This window comes from Molothrus ater, chromosome 7 (assembly GCF_012460135.2).
Source record: "Molothrus ater isolate BHLD 08-10-18 breed brown headed cowbird chromosome 7, BPBGC_Mater_1.1, whole genome shotgun sequence".
Taxonomy (NCBI): Eukaryota; Metazoa; Chordata; class Aves; order Passeriformes; family Icteridae; genus Molothrus; species Molothrus ater.
Genome location: NC_050484.2, coordinates 745,794 through 761,712, shown reverse-complemented (window position 1 = coordinate 761,712; position 15,919 = coordinate 745,794). Strand labels below are relative to the sequence as shown.

The following is a 15,919-nucleotide window of genomic DNA, read 5'->3' as shown; positions in this document are numbered from 1 at the left end:
TTGGCATGACTTTGCAGCACTGAATTGTCTGTCTCCTGGACCAAAATTTGAAGAGTGGGTTGAACACAGTCCTCAGGCAGATAAGTTGCCCATCAGACAGCAACTAAATCATTTCCAGGCTGAGTTACCACACTGCTCACTTGGACCAGAGTCCAAGGCAAGACACGGTCTGGCTGATCCACAGCTTTCCTATGGGGCTGCCCTTCGTCCATCAGGGATGTTTAACTTGTGAGAAGTAATAAGCTTAATAGATAGACTTTATTTAATTATTAATGATCCCTTTCTGTCCTTACAGCTCATAAAACACCCTGTAGGTTGGCAAAACACTCATAATATTGATCAGGAGCCAGAGAGATATTTATTTCCTCTTTGCCCCGGCGCGCATAAATCGCGCTCCGTTCCCTGGGCGGGCGGGATTTACAGTGGGCCCGTTTCTTCAAAGCTCTCAGTAATTAAGGGATAAATACCCATCGGTCTTTGTTTGCTGTCTGGAGCCCTCTTGTTTGCCAGGGACCTGGATATTCCCGGTGGGCTCGTGCCTTCCCCCTTAGCAACGCAGCTGGGCGGGGAGGCATGCGGGGCGCGGAGCCGCTCAGCTGCTCAGCGCTGCCTTTGCAATGCAGCAGAGGGGTCTTCTCCTGCAGAGAGAGAGGAAGGCCCTGTGTTTTCTCAGCATATTGTTCCCAGCCCCTCTTCCATGCCTCTCCTCCCAGTTCCTGCTTTGCTCGGGGCAGGAAGGCACTTTGGAAATTCCTTGCTGCTAGCCCCTTTCTTCTCACCCTCTCTTCTTCTCCCCGCTTTTGCTGTTGCAATTAAAAGCATCATTTTAATTGCATATAACCTTTCTCCAACATTTCAATCCTGCCCCCACCCTCAGTGTTTTCCTTTCACCCATCCCAGCGCTGCATCACCAGCCCTGTCCAAAGCAGTGCCATTTTTTGGGATCGTGTTTAATGGGGAAGCCCCGGCACATGCAGCTGCCCGGCACCGGTCATTAGGTGATATGTGCTCCTTGTGTGCTGGACCACGAAGCTAATGACACATCCTGGGGCTCTTCCAGGAGTTTGGGAGGTGCAGTGGGTTAGATTTACTTCATTTTCTTGGAAGAGACACATTAACCTTGTCAGCTGGCCAACAGGAGAGGAAATTTGGCAGAGCTCTTGCTGAGCTGGCCAGGTTACCACAGCGTTAAAGGGTTGTACTTCAGTGAGCAACCAGAAATGGCAACACACGGGCACAGCACCTGCACAGCCACCGTGGAGACACCACTGAGAGGCCTCCTCTCTTACAGAATTAGTTCCTGTAGCAGGAGAGAAGAAAGGATGAAAAAAAAAAATCAGGAGCTTTTCAGTGTTGTCAGAGGTGTGGAGGATAAAACTTCACTTCAAAGCGCCTGTAAGGAGCCTGCTCTCATTTCTGGTGGTGGGAAATCAATGCTGTGCCATGGTAAATACCTGCTGTCCACTGTCTTTCCAATTCAACCTTCAGAATTCGTTCCAGCTTTTTAACAAGTGGTGAGTAACTCTGGATAACGACATGACATTTTAGTCATCCTTTTAGTCATGCTTTGGGAAGAGCAAGGCTGCTCTTGCTCTGGAGCTGTGGAATTCTGATGGCAAGTTCCCAGGCTCTCCAGCCATATGCTGTTGCCCACTCAGGCAGTTCTGGGTCACTGCATGAGCACCACTTCTTTTCCCACCCTGCACATCCTCTTCTTGTTTGCCTGCTGATGTGACTCCACCAAATATCTGTGAGGGACAAGTGGAGGTGAAGGCAGAGGTGAATGGGAGCGAGGAGAAGTCAGGATGGAGAGTGGGTACCAACAGGAGGAGGCTTCTGATGGCATTGGTAGGGTGGAAAACCCAGTGCAGCACATGATGGGGCTGAGCTGTGTGGGATGTGGGCTCCTCAAGGAGCATCTCCAGTGCAAGCCCACGGCTGGGGAACACAGGGCAGCTCCTGGAGCGAGGCTGTGCTGGAAGCAAATCTGCTTTTCCTCTCCTCTGATTCTCCCTGATTACCCTTCCCCCTTCCAGTGCCCAGTATTTATGTTTCCACATAATAATGATGTGATGTGGCTGGCAGAGTAATTTAAATAATTGGACATTATCTTGAGAAGCAAGCACCTAATTAGATCAAAATAAACCAAGAACTGAAATTTTCATCTGTTTCTAATAACCTTTTACCTGTGTACAGTGCTGCTGCTGCAGCAGGGATTTTGTTATTCACACCACTGTGTGTTCTCGGGGTTCACGAGTGATGGAGGCTCCTGCAGGAACAGAGAGCTTGGTGGCACTTTCTGGACAAGATTGGTGACTCATTCCTGCTTCTGTGGAGTGTTTTGCAGTGATTCTCTGCTCTATGTGCCCCTTGTGTGAGGGACAAACACAGTAAGGTTTGCACCAGCAGATACAGATCAGGATTTGAATGCAGATATTTAGAGAGAAAAGGTTCAAAGAACTTCTGACCTTAGGGCTCTGTTGTTCATTTCTCTAAGTTTATCTAGGAACTTATAATCTGTTCATTTTGCTGCATATGAGGAAGAGGCAGCTCAGACCTTCTCCAGTGTTTGGTGTCATTGGGACCATCAGAGCACTTGAAGATGTTCCTTCTACAGCACAGCAGCTTTGATTTGTTCCTGAGACAAGGACTCCACTGCTGAAAGTTCACTGAAAGAGTCTTGGTTTGGCTTTGACAACTACAGCTGGAAGTGTCTGCTATGGAGAGGGTCATTTAGAATTGGCAGGCTTGCAATTAAGGGAGGAAAAGAGGGCAATATTTACTAGCCTTTATTTTAGGGACTGGTTCAGTGTCTTTCTCCTGATGAGTTGCTCTCCCTCACACTTCCTCGTGCTCTTCTTCAGTTGATTTATTTAAAGGTATGTCAGTGCTGGCTGAAATGAAACACTGTGCCTCCTCTTCCTGCTTATTGCTGACCGCTCCAATAATTCATTTTTTAGCTCATTAACTAACAGGGGATGTGAGCAGTGGTCCTCCGGGGAGCTGCAATGAGGTTAAGTGATCTACTGCTGACAACTCTGCTCTTGGACTGGCCTTCCTTGGGGGAAATGAAACCTCAACCAAGACAAGCTGTGGATCCCAGAAGTGAAATTGGGGCATCAGAGCAACAATTGCAGTATTTATGTCTTGTTGTCAGGGTTTCTGAGATGAATGCCAGCAGCAGAGCTGCAGCTGTCTCCCAGGAAAGTCCCCAGGACTTCCCATCCAAATGAAAGGGTTTGTGCCAGAGATGGAGGCAGGATGTTTGTGGACATGCTCATGGGAAAGCAGTCCCTGTGTGTTGTGGCTGTCCATGAGGTGTAGTCCAGTGTGCTTTTCCTCCCACCTCTGATGAGGTTTTGTTTTCATCCCTAACATCCAAATCTTCCTTGTGCCCAGTTTGTACTGTTGAAAAAGACCTGAATCTCACTCCATACTGATGTCAGTGACATGCTGCCCCAAACGTCTGAGGCCTCTGAAACACCTTTATTTTGATTTATAGCTCCACCACGACCCTTGATGTGACTCCAGAGGTGGAACTGGACCTTACTGAGTGAATTCATTTGGTGCCCAGCGCTGAGGCAGGTGGCAGCACATTCCCCTTCCTGTGACATTGGCTTCTAAAGAGTTTCCTCTTCTTTCCCCAGCCTTTTGAGGCAGTAGGACAAAGCTGAGCAGGGCTGGGGCATCCCTATCTCTCTTTCTTGCATCCTTCCAGGAGCATTAGGGTTGTGAAAATGTGCAGAGCAAATGTGAAATTGGTGCTGATAGGTTTGTGAACCTGCCAGCCTCAAGCTTGGAGAGCCTTTGCCTGAACTAAGCAGTTATTCTCTCCTTTTGGCCTCACTGTTACAGTTTAGGCTGAATGGTGATTGGAAGTGGGCAATTTGTGTCAAACAGCTTTTTTTCTCAATAGAAAGTAATTTTTTCTTGAACAACCAGTGCTCTGATAGGAGTTAAAAGTTTCTCTCACTCCAAAGATGGTCTGGGGGAGAGAGAGATTAATTTACTTGACTAAGCTAAAAAAATACTACTTACATATCTGAGGAGTATTTTGCCTTTAGGATGTATGGACATATGAAAAATAAATTCCCAGAGCCCTGGTGTGTGTTACTGAGGGTGAACAGCATAGGTTGAATCACCTCATTTTCCAGTCTGGCACGTTTTAAACATGGATGTGTTGGTTATACTCTCAATAATCCTGTGTGAGTTTAAAAATAATCTGAGATCTTTGCTAACATCCTTGAAGATAATCTAGCTGGATACTGGGAGTAGAGCCTTTCCAAGAATGCCCATTTTATTGTAGATAATTGTGTGTTACTTTATCCCTTTCGTGGCACTGGTTCTAGTTTGGCTTTTTACCTTAAAAAAATGTCATTAGAAAAACCATAAATTAAAGATTCTGATAACAGAACTCCTTTTCTTCCTCCTCTCCATCTGGAATACCTGCAGCCATACTGCATTTATCAGATCCTGCCATCAAAGGTTAATTTGCAACTGCCCAAATGGGTTGTGGAGGGGTTTTTTTTTGTGTGTCTTTTAGTTTGCAGGAGCCATTCAGAGGCTTGAGGTAAAAGAAGCACTCTCTGTGCTAATTTTCTGTTTGCACTTTTGCTCTGAAGAAAAGGCCTGGCTCTGTTTGTGGGGCAAACTGTGGCCAGGGCAGGGAAGCTGTGCCTGCTTTGGGAAGCTGGGCCTGAAAGCATCCAGGCAGGTCACAGCAAGGTCACTCCACATGTCCCAGGAAATGATGCAAAACTAATCCAGATTTGCTGGTGGAAGGAGATGTTTACGTAAGTATTTAAAAACAGATTAGGGCTAACCTGACACTAGATTACTGGGAGCAGTGTAAACACGGCTGAAAGGCGTAAACAGAGCTTGGCCTTTTGTACTCCAGAGGAGAGAATCTGTCACCAGGACCCAGTTGCCTGGCTCAGGTGATGTTTGTGTTTTTCACAGGCTGAGCAGATTACCTGAGGGACCTCTAAATGGGACTTTTTTTGTCTGGGGCTGCTGCTCTCAGATCATGTAATTGTATGGTAATTTTTGAAACGGGCTGAGTGAAGGGCCTTGTTTGTAGTCCTTGTTCTGCTGTAACCTGATAGCACCAGAAAGCTTCTGATGGTTCTTTGATAAATCAGGAGGAAAAGGTGCTTCAAAGCACTGGTTTGAATTTTGGCAAAACAAGAGGAAATCATCCTTATGCCTTTGGGAGCATTACTCAGTTTGGAGGGGGACAAAGCCCCCATTTGGTTACTTCTGGTGTGGGATACAGAAACAGGGTGCATTTTTTTGCAGTGTATTTTCCAGCCTTGAAGTGGAACCTTGCTCCTTGTTGTATCTTTGTGACCAAAGTGAGGGCTCTTGCCCTGACCTCTTACTGGCCCAGAGCTTTTTAAGACCTCCTGGCTGTTGTGATCGTCCAGTCCTGTGGGCACAGCATCCATCAAGGAGGATCCTGAGCACTGGAACAGCAGGATAGACAACACAAATATTGCTAAAAATACAAGGTTTGGGTGAAGTTCTCCTAAGGTTTGGCTGAACTGTTCCTGTGAGGGCTTTCTTGACATAAATTTGAAAGGGGAAACGACCTCCTTGTTGGTTGAGCGCTGTTGGCTGTGACACCAGCTGAGAGTCACCTGTCCCCTCTGGCTTCCCTAGGGAAGAAAAAGAGCTCTGGATACGCGCCAAGTACGAGCAGAAGCTCTTCCTCGCCCCTCTGCAGTGCCTGGAGCTCTCTCTGGGCCAGCACCTCCTGAGGGCCACGGCCGAGGAGGACTTGAGGACGGTGATCCTGCTGCTGGCCCACGGCACGCGGGACGAGGTCAACGAGACCTGCGGCGACGGCGACGGGCGCACGGCCCTGCACCTGGCCTGCCGCAAGGGCAACGTGGTGCTGCTGCAGCTCCTCATCTGGGTAAGGGCTCCTGCAGGGCTGGGTCCCTCGGGAGGGTGGGCCAGGGCTGCTCCTGGAGGGCTTCAGGGCACCATGGCCTCAGGGTGGTGCTGCTGGAGCTCATCATCTGAGTGAGGACTCACTACCCTCCCTCAGGAGGACGGGCCTGCTCCTGCAGGGCTTCACAGCTTCCTTATGTAGGTAAGGACTCCTGCCGGGGGCTGTGTCCCTCAGCAGGATGGACCAGAGCTGCTCCTGGAGGGCTTCATGGCCTCCTCATGTGGGTAAGGACTCCTGCCAGGGGCTGTGTCCCTCAGCAGGACGGACCAGAGCTGCTCCTGGAGGGCTTCATGGCCTCCTCATGTGGGTAAGGACTCCTGCCAGGGGCTGTGTCCCTCAGCAGGATGGACCAGAGCTGCTCCTGGAGGGCTTCATGGCCTCCTCATCTGGGTAAGGGCTCCTGCCAGGGCTGGGTCCTTCAGGAGGGTGGGCCAGAGCTGCTCCTGGAGGGCTTCAGGGCACCATGGCCTAAGGGTGGTGCTGCTGGAGCTCTTCATCTGGGCAAGGACTCACTGCCCTCCCTCAGCAGGATGGGCCAGAGCTGCTCCTGGAGGGGTTCATGGCACCATGGCCTCAGGGTGGTGCTGCTGCAGGTCCTCAAGTGAGTGTGAAAAACGCCAATCACTTGGGGTTTTTTTTAATTTTAAAAGTTTAATAGTAATAAAATGGTTATACAAATAGTCATACAATTAGAGTAATAATAATTTGGACAATTTGAATTAGGACAATATGAGACAATAGAACCAAAGAGTTACAGATGTCCAGGTGCCTTTTTCTGGGCAGCACAAGCTTGAAAAAGGACCCCCGTTAACAAAGGATTAACCCTTGAAAACAATAGCCTGTTGCATATTCATACACTTCATAGATGATGCATAAATTCTATTCAAATACAGGATTCTGTCTGGTCAGTGTCAACTTCTTCCTCTGAATCTGAACAGCGCCTTCAAGGCGGGAAGAAGTTTGTTTCTTACGATAAGAGGGCAATAAATTCTTTTTCTCTGAAAGATTTAGGTGTCCTGTGGCTGCTATCTCAGTGCAAGTCCTTTCTTTAAAAAAAGTATCCTACATAGCATAGTTTCTATTTTGACATTTTTTATAACCTAAAACTAGATTTAACACACTACTTAAGAGAATTAATACAGCATTGCTTTCTAACACAACACGTATAATATTCATTTTAATATTTGCCAAAAGCCAATCATAAAATTAATGCATTTTTCACATGGGTAAGGACTCGCTGCCCTCCCTCAGCAGGATGGGCCAGAGCTGTTCCTGGAGGCTTCAGGGCACCATGGCCTTGGGGTGGCTGTTCCTCACTGCACACATTCAGAGGGTGGTGGGAAAGCATGTTTCTGCCTCTCTGCTGCTTGTTGGAAAGGAAGGGAAAGCATGGGAAATGAGGAAGGAGAGATTCCCTTAGCTTGGAGTCTGCTAGGGCAGATTTTGTCCCACACGATTTTGTCCCTCCCTCAGAAACATTTTTTCCGTACGTGGCTCAGCGCCGCCATTCTCGTGTTGCCGGGCTGCTCCCTCGCCCTCCCTTACCTCCAATCCCAAACCCCCTCTGGAAATTGTCACAGCACAGCTCCCGACAGCTCAGGTGAGGTTTGTGGTTTGTGATTCCCCCCTCTTGTCGCCCCGCAGTACGGCGTGGACGTGATGGCGCGCGACGCCCACGGGAACACGGCGCTGGCCTACGCCCGGCAGGCCTCCAGCCAGGAGTGCATCGACGTGCTGCTGCAGTACGGCTGCCCCGACGAGCGCTTCGCCCTCATGGCCACCCCAAACCTGTCCAGGAAGAACAACAACCGCAACAACAGTGGCGGGAGGATGCCCACCATCATCTGAGGGGAGCGCCTTGGCTGAGCCCGGCGGCAGCCGCAGCCTCACATTCCTCCATCGCCATCGCAGCTCCGCTCTGTGAGTCCGCTGCCTCTCCTCCTCCTCCTCCCTTTTCCCTGCGGTCCATCCCGAGTGCCAGCGGAGCGCGGGGGGCCCAGGAGGAGCGCAGGGGCTGCGGGCGGGCCCTTGGTTTGGGGGCCATGCCGGGCGGGCCGCGCGTGGCACCGGCACCGCGGGGCAGAGGCGAGCCGGAGCAGAAGGAAGGAAGGAAAGAAAGAAGGAAAGAAGGAAGGAGAGACGGTGACTTTCCCTAAGTGACAGTGAAGCACATCAGAACATTTCACCTCTGCGGCGCCTGGATTTCCATTCTCTTCTCCCGAAGAGCTTGACGGCATAAATCAGAAGCAAGCACAGAGTTTGTCAGGTTTGAAGCTCCTATGATGGTATGTGTCAAATCAGTTGTAGCTAATCTGTCCGGGGAGAATACTGGCTTCATTACACTTGTATAGTTGAGTTCTTCCAGCATTACTGCTGTTTAATAGAACATGATTAGTCATCACGGAGAAAAAAGCATATTAGCTGAGGAGGTAGTTACATGGCACGCTTCGGTGATTGCTTGGATGTGATTGCAATATTCTTAGAAGCATCATATTATCTCAGACATGTTCTTTCGAGCCCTTGGAGCCCTCCTTTCTAAATTCACTGTCATAATTTAGTATCTGTTTAATTTTTCAGTCCAAAGAGAGGAAATGAGTTGCTGAGTGTTATTTGACTGCAGTCTCCTTGGTGTAAAAACAAAATGGAAAAAATAAATAAGAGTAAGCCTGAAACACAAAAAGGAATAATGAATACCGCTGTGGAAAACAACATTTCAAGTACGTTTGGTGAAATTAATAAATGCATTAAAGGCTAATTTTTTTTTTTTTTGGTTATATTTTCAGCCAGCAGAAATAGGTTCTGTCATTTTGCCAAGGTAAATCGTGTTGAGTTTTTTGGTCACTCCTGTGATGCATTGCCTAACTTATACAGATTTTTGTATTGTGTCTCTAGATTCTATGTATTTAAAATCTATTTGAATAAAAAAAAAGGACCGTAAATATACATTGATTTTTTTTTTTGTACAGAAAATGACATCTCTGTTAATTTATAAACTGTAATGGATGTGAACTAAATAATGTGCAACTAGTTAGGATCTGTGGGTTACAGATCATTATTGTACATTGATAATATTCCCAGCAGTGAACTCTTCTGTCCAAAGCCTGTGAGGAACAACATATCAAAAGGAGATCAGGGAAGGGGAAAAAAAAATCATGTGAGACCTTTTAGGAAGGAGAAAAGAGGCTGTTCCTCAATGCTGTAAATATATTTTACTCCAGAAGTCAGGAAGCTTTCACAAGCCAAGACAAAAAGGCCCATTCTGGCTGGGGGAAGATCAGATTTGATTAAGTTCAGAATTGATAGCCTTCAGCACGGCGGGCAGGGCTCCCTCCCAGCCCGGCTGCTTTCGATGAGAAAAATGGCTTGTGCAAGTGCCCTGGACAGTTCCTTTCAATTCCAAGTTTGAATACCTGATTGGGTCATTTTGGTCTTGCATCCCAGCTTCTCCTGCTTCTCACTAGCAGGATTCTGGCGTGGGGAAGCAGAGGTTTTGGCAGGCAGAAAAGTGATACTTTTTTGTTGTTGTTTTTCTTTTTTCTTTAGAAGTGGCTTATGGCAATGTGGAGATGGGGGCATGGTTTATTGTGGAGAAAGCTGAAAACTTAAGTGAATTGGATGGCAGAGGAGCAATTATGTGAAGGCAGGGAGGTGCACACAGCAGAGTAATTTGCAGATCTACCTGCTCCTGTGTATTTCCCAGGCCTTCAGTGATGCTCTTCCTCAGGGCTCTGGGTTTCACTCAGCACACAAATGGGAGGAGCAGTTGCTAAATAAACTGAATGTGGACAAAATGCAAAGGAAGAAATGCCATGTGGCTATCTTAAAGAAAACCAAAAAAAAATGAAAAATTATGGATTTGAGGCAAAATTGTGGCTGAAAAATGAGCCTTGAGGTAGAAGCACAGGGATATTGACCGGCTTCTCCTCTTTGGTGGTGTTCTCCTTCTGTACTTTGTTGTTTTCTAGACCTTTGAGTATCTGAGGGAGGGAATCTTTCTCCAACCAGCCTAGGCTGACTGCACCAGACACAGCTGATTCCCTTCCCACTGGGATACTTCTAAATATTTGAATTTTTTTTTTTTTTTTATTCAGAAAAGGTGTCTGTCTGAACTGCCATTTCTCCACCATTCCTGACATTTGGTACTTAGAGGTGGTCCCTCAGGGAGGGGACAGCCCAGCTGATGTGCAGCTGAAGGGGATGCTGTGAAACCCCCTCTGTGTGCTGGTGCTCAGGAGCTTTGCCACAGCAGGGATTCAGGAATGGCAATCCCAGAGGTGCTAGAGCTCCCCCCAGGAGCATCCAGGGCATTTGTATCCCAAAAACCAAGTCCAGTGTTTCAAACCCAGGGTTCAAAGTGCACATTCCTTTTCAGAGCTGGGGTTTTCTTTTTTCCTTAATTGAGGTTATTTTCTGTACATTGTTTAATGCTCTCTTTGGACCACCTCCCTCTGACAAGGCTGAAGGTGATGTTTGAGAAACAAGGGCAACCAGGCAGATTGCAGGTGGACAAATTTCATGATCCTTTCCTAAAAACCTTCTGAGGCCAACCCTTGAAAAAGCACAGAATATTTTTAGGAGAGGAAATTCCAGTCTGTTACAGGAAAAATTATGCATCCAGGCAAGCCAAGTGCTGCTGTAATTAAGTGGTAGCATGGTTGCTTTTAACCTAAATGTGATTTTCCCCTAAGTGTTGGCATAACTGTGTTGAAGCAGTGTGGACTGGGGGTCTGTGGGGAGGATTCCCAGCCCTGCAGGTGGCAGAGCTCCCTTGGAAGGTCAGGAGATCCCAGAATATCCTGAGCTGGAAGGGACCTGCTGGGTGAGGTCACCCAGGGCCCTTGTGACCAAGTCACTCCTTGCAGGGTGGAGGACAGGGGGGAAAGGCAGAGGGTGCAGGAGGCTCTCCTTGGCTGGGTCCTGGTGGGGCTTGGCTTGGAGAGCTCCACAGGGCTGTCAGGGGATGTGTTTGCACTTTGCAGAGGCTGCCCCTGGAGCCATCCAGGTGCAGAACCAGGCAAGATCTCCTGGCACTTGGAGATCCCACAGGAATCATGGTTCCTGATGCTTTCACTCCATTCTCCCACCCCTTTCCTGCTCCTTGGCTCGTGTTTAGCCACTCTTGTTGCTTTTTTGGAATCCTCACACCCTTGGAGCATGTTGGGAACAAAACAAGCCCTAGCTGTGACCCAGTCCATAAGAAATTCCAGCAGAAACCCAGCAGCCAGAGCTGTTTTCTCTGGAGGCTGTGGCAGTGGTTGGCATTGCACCAAACCCTTCCCCTTCATCCCAGATACCTTGAAATCCCCCTTCCTCTGCACTTTATCCATGACTAAAACACTAGGAGCAGGTCAGCCACTGGCATTTCCATATTTCCTCCTCCCTTTGGCTAATTGCTGTGGAATTCAGTCGGGTGTGTCACAGCTGAACCTGGAAATTGCCAGGACAGTTCCTTCTCCTTGCTCTTCATAAAGGAAAAAGACCCAACCTTGGGAAAATTCAGGGTCCTGCCCTGAATGCAGAGATTTGGCCAAGGGCTCCCATTACCAGATTTCCAGTTTTGGTTGGTTAAAAAAGGAGCAGGGAAAAGAAAGAAGGCTTGGAGAACCTTGGTGCTGTTGGGAAAGCCGGGTGAGCTCCTGGAAGGTGGAGAGGATTTTGAAGCATTTGGGTGCAGTGTAAAATAACTGTGTAAACATTGTTTCATTCACTGTCTTGTCCCCCTTCCCTTAAATTAATGTGTGTTAGTGCAAGAAAAAGAAAAAGCTTTAGCTGCACTTGGAGATTTCCCTGGGCCAGAGAAGGCCGAGTCACGTGGGGAGAGGAGTCGAGGTGGGAGCGCAGGTCCGGGTCTGGAAGTGATCTCCGGCACTGTAATGTAGAAAAATTAGATTCTATGGGGTTGGAATAGCTTCAGCTTTTATATTTGTATGGAGATGGGGAGAAATGAAGTAATTTGTAGTTTCTAGTACAGAGTAGTGGTAGTGGAGACAAGCACAGATTTCACAAGGGGGTCCCCAAGGGGCCCTTCCCAAACGTCTCGGGGAGCCGCCTTTGCACCTTAACAGGGATGGTTTTTGGGGTTTGTTGTTGGTGAAATGGTCATTTCATGTTTGGTTACGTGGTTATTGTCAGAGGGGGGGCTCGAGGGGAGCGTTGGGACCAAACTTTGGGGCAGCTTGGCTGGAGAGGAGACAACTTCCCCATCCTCATCTCAACACCAGGCATTTTCCTTCCCCTTCCAGGGGCTGCTGCAGCAATCCTATCCTTAGGTGGGATCTCTGCCTGTGGGCCTGGACCCTCAGTTCCACACCTTCCATCCTGGATGGTTTGTGGGTAAAATTGACTGCGCAGAAAAGCCAGGTTTGGATGTTCTTGTGTTTGCTGCACAAGAGGGGAAAAAGCCCAAAACTGCTCCAGAGTAAAGTTCTTTTCAAGGGAAAAAAGAAACACTGAACTACCCCAAGTTAAGAGGTTCTGCAGTGAGTTTTGAGTTCTAAGCTACCAAAAAAAAAGGAAGGTTGGCTTGAATAGTTTTATTGGAAAATAATAATAGAGGTTGTAGAGCAAAACATCCAGAGCTGTAGATGGGTGGATTTGTTGGTTTAGGATATTTGTAGGTTTTGCTTTGTTGTTTAGCATGGGCCAGTTTTTACAGTAAATATTGGGACAGTTTACCTTGACTGAGTCTGGCCCACACTTTAAAGGGAGGTTTGAGGGCTTTTGGCCAGGATTGTCAGGAACTGTGAATAGTTCACGTTTAGAGAGGGGAATTGCATGATTTCTGAAAAGTAAAAGGTCAGTTTGGGGTTTTTTTAGGGCCATCTTCAGCCTCAAATTGCCAAGCATGTTTCTGGCCCCATGTTTCATTTCAGGGTGACAGCAAGATGTGGGTGAATGAACTCCCATCGTTTCCTACCATGTTCAGGGGGGAGAATTTTGCTTGTGGGTGGATAAAATAAAGATGTCTTTGTGCATTTCAGCAGTTTTAACCTCTTCATCTCCCCGTGCCTGCCTGCATCCCAAACCCCCGTGGCACATTGGGTTCTGTTGGCAGGCAGAGCCTCAGCTTCCCCTCAGCCATGGATTTTCTGGATGTGGTTTATTTTAGCTTCCAGTGCTAAGGCCTGGCTGTTTGGCAGTGCTTCAGAGCTACTCATTTTCCATCTGTGTGTTGTGTACAGAATGTGAGGGGGGTGGGTGGGGGACACCTCAGAGGTCTCATGGCATGCCTTGGGGACAGTGGCACCTTGCTTGCTGGCACTGAACGCTCCCTGCTCTTCCCCTCTTTCCAGAACTGATCCATTGGGGTTTCTGTACTTCCTGAAGCAGCTGAAAACACTTCCCTGGTGTTCAGGAATTGCAGGGTACGAGGAGGAAAACCCCTCACAGAGAGAGCTCCTCCCCATCTCCTCTGTGCCCCACACCCCAGACTCCTCCTGCAGGGTCCAAGAAGGGTTTTGGTGCTGAATGTGGGGATTTTTGGCATCTACATCCCAAATGTGGGGTTGAGCTGAGTTGAACTGGTGGGTGAAGTGCAGCCAGAGTGTCCTGAGCCCTCAGGTGTCACCTGGAGGTCACTTTGCACTTGCTGTGTGTGTGTGTGTGCTGGTGCCACACTGCTGGCAGGGACTGTGGGAATGCTCCAATCACCATCAGGGGCTGGAGCCAGCCTCTGGATGGGTGTTTATCCCAGCTGGACTCAGACCAGCTGCTTCCAGGGTGGGGGACACTGACTGGAGGGATGGAGAGGTGCAGGGAGATGAGCTCCAGGCTTGCTGCAGCCTCAGAGGTTTTCCAAAAATCCATCTCCTTCAGGCAGCAGCACTCAGCTTGAGAAAACCTTGAGCTTGGCCTGCAGGGCTGGAGGGGAGACATCCCTCCCTTGCTGGAGAGGGGAGACCCCTCTGGCCAGCCCTGGGGGTGGGAAGCTCCAGGGAAGGAGATTCTGAAGGTAGAAAGGACAGAGTCTTGCATTTCAGAGGCTCTTTTTAATACCAATTTTCTTGAGACTCATCCTTCTGGCTGAACCTGGGTGTGGGACCAGTGAGCTGTCAGGGATTCAGTGGCCCTTGGGGTCCTGCTGCCTTTTGGGTCTTTTGAGGAGATGTTTGCAAGGGAGATGTTCTAAGAGCTGGGTTCTTCCCCAAGGGCAGCTCCTCATCCCTCCCTCCAGGTGTCCTTGGCCACAGCTGGCTCCAAAATCTTGCAGTGAGGGTGCCACAAACCTGGGGTGCTGCAGGCTGGGAAGAGCTGAGCCAGCCTTGCTGCCACCATCTCTACCCTGGCTTTGCTTTCTTGTCCTCCCAGGGGAAATCCACAGGGAGAGGGCAGGAAGGAGCTGTGAGGAAGGCCATGGAAAAATGGGAGGACCTTGGAAACAATGGGAGGATCTTGCCTTTCCCACTCCCTCAATTCCTTGGAAGTGCTGTTGAAACCCCCCCCCCAGTGTTTTTTCCTGAGGTAAGCAGGGACTCAGCTGGATTCTCCATGGAATCTGCTGAGGAGAAGAGGATGTGCCCATCCTCTGCTAGCCCCAGGTGTCCCTCTTGCTGTGTCACTGTCAGGAGCACCTTTCACTGGTAGCTGCATGTGGGTGCACAGGCTGAGGGGGATTTGGGGCAGGAGTGTCCCCTAAAACACCAGGGACTCCTTTTGTGATGCTCCTGACTCTTGGAACGGCCAAGAGCTCGGACCTGCAGCTCCTGCTGCCTTAAAATCCCTGGGCTTCAGCAGGATTTGAGCATCTCCCAAAAGCTTGGCCCAGCCTGCAGGGGCTGGATGTTGTGTTCAGCCCCCAAATCTTCCAGGTCTTTCTGCTTTGTGGTGTTTGTCTGTCCAGCTGAGTAGGGAGGGAGCCCAGGTGAGCAGGGTACACCTGCCTGGGGTAGAGGCAGGAGATACCTGGCACATGGCAGGCTTCATAGCAAGGTTTGGGTTGTTGGGGTTTGGGTTTATTATTTTTGTTTGTTTTCTGTTTCTGTAAATAATAATGTATAAATGATGATGAGACAGTGTGGAAATTCTAAAAAAAAAAAAAAAGGCAGAAAAAAAGGTCTTTTGTTGTTGTTTTTATATTACCTCATCCAGCAAGTTTGTTTTACAATGACTCGATGATGCTTTATTTATATTGTTTGTACTGTAATTAAACCAATTGACAAACATTTCACTTTGCTTGTTGTTTCCTATTATTTGGGTTTGATTAAGTATGCCAGTTTGTATTATGTTCCCCCTTCCTCTCTCTCTACACGTCGAGATTTTTTGTGTCAGCTGTACAGTATTCTGAATAATTAAAAATAAAAGTAAAAATTAAAAAAAAAAAAAGGAACAAAAAAGCTGTAAAGTACTGCAGAGAGAGGCTGCTATATTGTATAGGTCTCTTTCTAATAAAGACAAGAAAACTTGTTGGTTGCAGCTTGTTCTTTGCCTGAGTCTTCATGGTCCCACCTGCCTCCTTTTCCTGCTCAGCTCCTGTCACTCTTTGCCAGCCATAAAGATGAGGGATTGTCCAGGAGCTGGGATGGCAGAATTGCCAGTAATGGTGCAAATTGATAAATTAAAAAGCAATAAGTCAGCCAGGCCATAATGGGTGTATATCTAAGAGTTCTGGGAGTGCACGTGGAGTGTGAGTGACAGATCTGCCAACCAAAAATATGGGATCTTCCATAAAAAACAGTGCTTCTCCCCCAGGAAGGGAGCTGTGAGTGTTGCACCTTGGCTTTAAGACTCTCTGGAGGGGATCCAAGGAATTAGGCTGGGAATGGTTACATCTGTATCTGCTAAATTGCTCCAAATGATCATTTAAAGTAAGAATAATGAAACATCTCTAAGGTCAGGATGTGGCATGGCCTAATCCCTTCTTTGGAGGGAAATGGTGCCTCTCCACGAGGCTTCTCTGAACCAGCTCAAATCTCTGAGCAATGGGCAGTAAATTGACATTTATTTACAGTTTTAGAGGTCTTGTCC

General features: G+C 48.2%; 1 protein-coding gene across 9 annotated transcripts in view; it reads left to right on the top strand.

The window, feature by feature from the left end:
* Positions 1-15,367, top strand: part of AGAP1 (ArfGAP with GTPase domain, ankyrin repeat and PH domain 1) — a 327,099-nt gene extending 311,732 nt beyond the window's left edge. For all 9 annotated transcript variants that reach the window (XM_054515344.1, XM_036386314.2, XM_036386313.2 and 6 more), the window contains 2 exons: positions 5,662-5,917; positions 7,601-15,367. In XM_054515344.1, the coding sequence (XP_054371319.1) occupies positions 5,662-5,917; positions 7,601-7,804 (460 nt within the window). In that variant the 3' untranslated portion in view covers positions 7,805-15,367. The remainder of the gene's footprint in view (positions 1-5,661; positions 5,918-7,600) is intronic.
* The last annotated feature ends 552 nt before the right edge of the window (positions 15,368-15,919 follow it).